A 4787-nucleotide genomic window follows, 5' to 3' on the forward strand; every position below is an offset into this window, starting at 1 on the left:
AAGGCTTTGCGCGCCTGGTAGGGTCGCGCTTTGACAAGGCCAATATTCTCGGGAAATAAGTAAAAGGAATTTTATTTATTTCTTCCGTTTCATATATATTGTTTGTTTGTAAATTTTATTTCGTAAACGTTAAATAAAATAAAACGTTATTGATAGATAATCCTGATTCAAATACCAATATGGCGGTACAACCTTTTTATGTCTGAGCCTGAGATTTATGTATTTATATGTAGTTACGTGGTTATTTTAATAGGTAAGTAGGTGATCAACCTTCTGTGCCAGTCGCACACTATCAACTTTTTGGGTCTAAGGTATGCCGGTTTCCTCACAATGATTTGTTTACCGTACGAGCGAGTGTTGTAAATGTAGGTATCTCCATTGGTGCAGGGCCGGGTATGGAACCTACGACCGACTTCAAACCACTAGGTGTTTTATTTCCTTGGAATTTCTTCCTTTCTATTTCCACCAGCAAACAGGAGTTACAAAGATTATCTTAAATTAGTGATAATTAATTCAATGAAATTTTAATTCCAAAACCGCGTATACTGTATAAAAATAAATGAAAAATATTACTCGCGCGCTAATGTCTATTTCATATAAAAATCACGTCCTCACACTTCATTCTAGAATAATCTGTAAGCTGTACAATCAGAGTCCGGATAAACGTTAGCGAACATAAAAATGCACGTGTTTACGAACCCTGCAGGCCAATATCCGACAGACTGATTGCTTCTTTACTGTTACACGATAAAAATTTTATTAGACGACCGTAAAATGTACTGAGACGACTCGCGAGACCCCGTAGCCAATATATTTAAAACTACCCTGTAACTAACCATTATAATAGCAGTTCGAAATTAAAACACTGCTTTTACCGCAGAATGTTTTGTAATTAAACCTACAAAATTATTCGTATATGAGTGTATTGAATCAATATTGACCTGACGGTAAGCCGGTTACCTGGTATTTCAGCCTCCTGTGCCTGACACAACCCATCGACATTTGGCAAGTCGGTTTCCTTACGACGTTTTTCTTCACCGTTCGACCGAATGTTAAATTCACAAATAGAAAGGAAGTTCATTGGTTTATCCACTGATGACGTAGATAAGTCTAGCTATCAAATAATAAAATTATCCTTTTATTAATTTGATAGCTAAACAGTTATAAAATAAAAATTATTAAATAGCCTTTATTCGAGTACCCTAAAGTAACACTAAGCCCAAGTCGTTTATGTTTTCACTAGTAATCGACCTCCGACAAAGTAAAGGCCTCCTTCAAATTCTTTCACTTGTCTGTATTCCGTGCAACAATTTTTGGAAGGCATCCTCTCTTTTTTCTTCCCAACTAGCAGTTATTGGATAAAAATTTGAAACATAAAAAACGATTTAATCTATTATTATAACATCGTATCGTTAACAAGTTTTACAAAACAGATTGTTAAAGCTTTGAAATATCTAAAAATCAATTTTCACATTGAATATTGGAATCGCAACATCTATGCCGATATAATTTCATAAGCGCATGCAAAAAAATACGCGCGCTTGGCTGAACAAATCGTCGAACTGTTCAAATCGTTTAGTAAACGCCGAATAGGTTGTGTACAAGTGAGGTACAACGATTTTAATCGAATGGAAACGGAACAAAGTGAAAATGTACACCTCAATTATTCCAACAGTTGCGTTTGGACAAATACCCATCTGTCAACAAACCCGATCATAATGGTACACTAACATGTTTTTACACATTAATTTTTTCTACATTTTTAAATATGGAACGGGTTTTTTTAGCTTTTTTAAAGTCAACATTGAGTCCGAGACTGGTACTAATTACCTATATTAAAATGTATTGGTATACGGGAGCCAAATGTCGCGTCTAGCCGCAGATTTCATACGAAACAAGATTTATAAATATAACCTTTAACAACGTTAAGGTTTCTTAATTTGTTCTATAAAAAAATATTAGTGCAAAATGGACAAGCAGCTTAGAATTAAAACTTTAATCTCAACGCTAAATCTGTAAATAGGTGCCTAATATAGGTATATTCTCAAATAGGCAGGTAACTTAGTCACCCACGTCGCTTTATTTAGCTTTAATTACTTCTTATAAAATTTTCTGAAAACATATAAGTGCCGGTATGTTATAATTACTCGACTCGACAGTTTATTTGCAAGACGGATTGAAAGGGAACTTGTACTTACATAAGTTTATTAATAAATCAAAGGATTATGATTTAAATAAACTTATTTAAGGTCTTTAGAGGCTTTCGCTTGTGGGTTTTCATTTAAATTATGTTCATGAAAAATTGTGAAACAATATTCAGACATTATATCTACTAGTCTTCGCAAGTCGGTTTCATTTCATATAAACGATTCAAAAGAATTTAATTCGGACACACATTGATTTTGTACAACAAAAATTATTTTAAAGTGCACCTCATTTATGTAAATTGTGAACATGATAAAAATTTTAATGAAAAAGCTAATTAAAAGCTGCCGTTTCTGTTAATATCGGTCTGTATTATTGAGCTCATAAAAAGAACTCAATAAAACATAAAGCTTTGGTCCGCGCCGTTTGGTTGGCCTCGACTCGAGTCTTCTCCAATAAAATACAAATAGAGTCGATTGAAATGCAGGACGAAGCCGGGTGTTTACTTGATGCTGCTCGGTGCCGGCCAACGATAACCAAGATTGCCTTTTTGGTTCACAGTTACTTGTAAAAATGTCAACGTGCCAATTAGATGGCTGAATTACATGTTTTTCTACAAATAATATTTTAACCGAGTGGTTTACTCTAGTGCTTAATTATAAATGGTTTTATTTAGATTCTATTCAGTAACATTTCAAATGACGTAAAATGTTTTAGTTACATTTTAAAATCTCCGGAGAACTCATCTAATTTTTTCCCTATTTTTGATGCTGCGTAACGGATGTTTCAGTTTTGAATTGCACGAGTGAATAAATCACCTGAATACTATGACTTATTTAAGTATTATTAATAACTAAACTGTCACGCACAAAGCTAATATTAATGATGCGTTTCAAATTTTCGCCACGAATTAAACCACGCTCGGCTTTGTTTTGCCGTGATACGATAGTTAAAGGAGTTATGGTCAATTATGGTAACTTAATTAAATTGCTCTGGAGCTCCAGTCGAGATATCGACATTAAATCGAATGCCCAATCGGAATTCAATTACCTTGTGTTAGAAGTGACGGACGGTAAAATGAATATTTATTTTTGTAAGTATTTCATAATTATTATTAATGTTGTTTTATTTTCTAAATATTTTTGATAATGACTAATTATTTACAGGTTTTTTAATAATGTCATTAAAAATTTCAAATACCGTTCAAAAAAATATAATAAATTCTGATAAACAAACTTTCACTGAGCAGTTACCTTCAGATTATAATAATGAAAGTAAAAAATCGACGACAATTACTCCGGACAGTTCGACAATTATTTACTTTGAACCAGTGACAGAACCTAAAATATTTAAAAGACAATCGATTAATGTCGAGGAACTGAAGGCAGTTCATGGATCTCCTGACTTTGTTTATGATGAGACGTATGATAACGACCTGCCTAACTTTAGAAGAAGCGAAAATAATCGGTCTTTAAATAAAATAGATAACATAAAAATCTTAGAAAAACAAGTTCAATCTAAAGCAGCACTGCAAGCCGAAGGTTGGAGTCACATTTCAAATACAAAAACACCTGTCATCCGAGGAAGCATTATACCAGAATTCATTATAGATCAAATAGTTTACGAAGATAGTGAAAGTAATACTAACTTCAAAAGTACAATTGAGGAACTAGAAAAAAAAATCACAGCCCATAATGAAAAGGACAGATACAAATTTTCACAACTGTTTCAAGAGATAAAAAATCTCCACAACGAATTAGAGGAATTGAAAAAACTACAAAAGCAACTAAATAGAACTCAGGAAATTCTTACACGTAGGGACAATTCAGCAAATGAGCAGTTGGGTAATGCATTGAATTTGCCCACACCAAAATGTTGCTCGAAGACGATTAATCCATATAGATATCCAATGCAGAGTCACATACATGTAAACCCATATGTGTACCAATTGCCAATTAATAATAACCCGCCCAAAACGCTAACCCCGCCAAACCTACCTTATTTACAGATAATACCCAGACTCTTTTCATCAAATTTTAATAATAATCAGAGGTTCGTACAGCACGCCCCATTGTTTAAATACTTTCATTAGAATTTACGCAAACATTCGCTTTTTGTTCCCAAGTGTTAATTGGGTCGTACTTTTGTCGCGGTTACGTAGTTAGGCATCAGTCACTGGCAGCTAGTTAGCAAGTTGTGATCCTGAAACACAAAGAAGCTATTCACAATTGAGTCTAACTAGTGAGCATCGAGTAAACACGATCAAACCAACGTCCAAACTGCGCTTAAAGATCTAGTTAGCTGCGGAAACAATGCGTGCCTGCGTTCACAGCTGTTTGATTGTTGGTCAAGATCACATGTTCTATTCGAAATTTAAAATTGCACTTTTTACTTTTACTAACTGAAAACTAGTGTAGTAGATATGTATATAGATAGAATAGCTGACCTGGCAAACGTCGTTTTCCCATGTATATCATTTATAATAAAAAATAGGGGTTGATCGTAGAGGGTTGAAAATAAGTAGGGTTGTATGTATTTTTTAATGCTGTTGATATAGTTGATAAAAAATTTATCTGATTAGGGGGATGAAAAATAGATGTTGTCCGATTTTCAAACATACCCAATATGCACACAAAATTTCA

The 4787-nt window shown here is 33.7% G+C and overlaps 1 protein-coding gene across 1 annotated transcript; it reads left to right on the plus strand.

Moving 5' to 3' along the window:
• The first annotated feature begins 3030 nt into the window (after positions 1 to 3030).
• LOC110992185 lies at positions 3031 to 4549 on the plus strand. The gene is made up of 2 exons (XM_022257901.2): positions 3031 to 3238; positions 3312 to 4549. The coding sequence occupies exons 1-2, from the start codon at positions 3031 to 3033 to the stop codon at positions 4235 to 4237; spliced, it is 1134 nt and encodes a 377-aa protein (XP_022113593.2). The 3' UTR covers positions 4238 to 4549.
• The last annotated feature ends 238 nt before the right edge of the window (positions 4550 to 4787 follow it).

The sequence above is a fragment of the Pieris rapae genome, chromosome 8, assembly GCF_905147795.1.
Source record: "Pieris rapae chromosome 8, ilPieRapa1.1, whole genome shotgun sequence".
In the NCBI taxonomy this organism is placed as follows: Eukaryota; Metazoa; Arthropoda; class Insecta; order Lepidoptera; family Pieridae; genus Pieris; species Pieris rapae.

What these genes read in the sequence shown, in the direction of transcription:
- LOC110992185 (XM_022257901.2), top strand. Translation starts at nt 3,031, where the DNA reads ATGCGTTTCAAATTTTCGCCACGAATTAAACCACGCTCGGCTTTGTTT. An exon ending in TAAAATGAATATTTATTTTT is followed by an intron (nt 3,239 to 3,311) that starts GTAAGTATTTCA and finishes AATTATTTACAG; the next exon opens with GTTTTTTAATAATGTCATTA.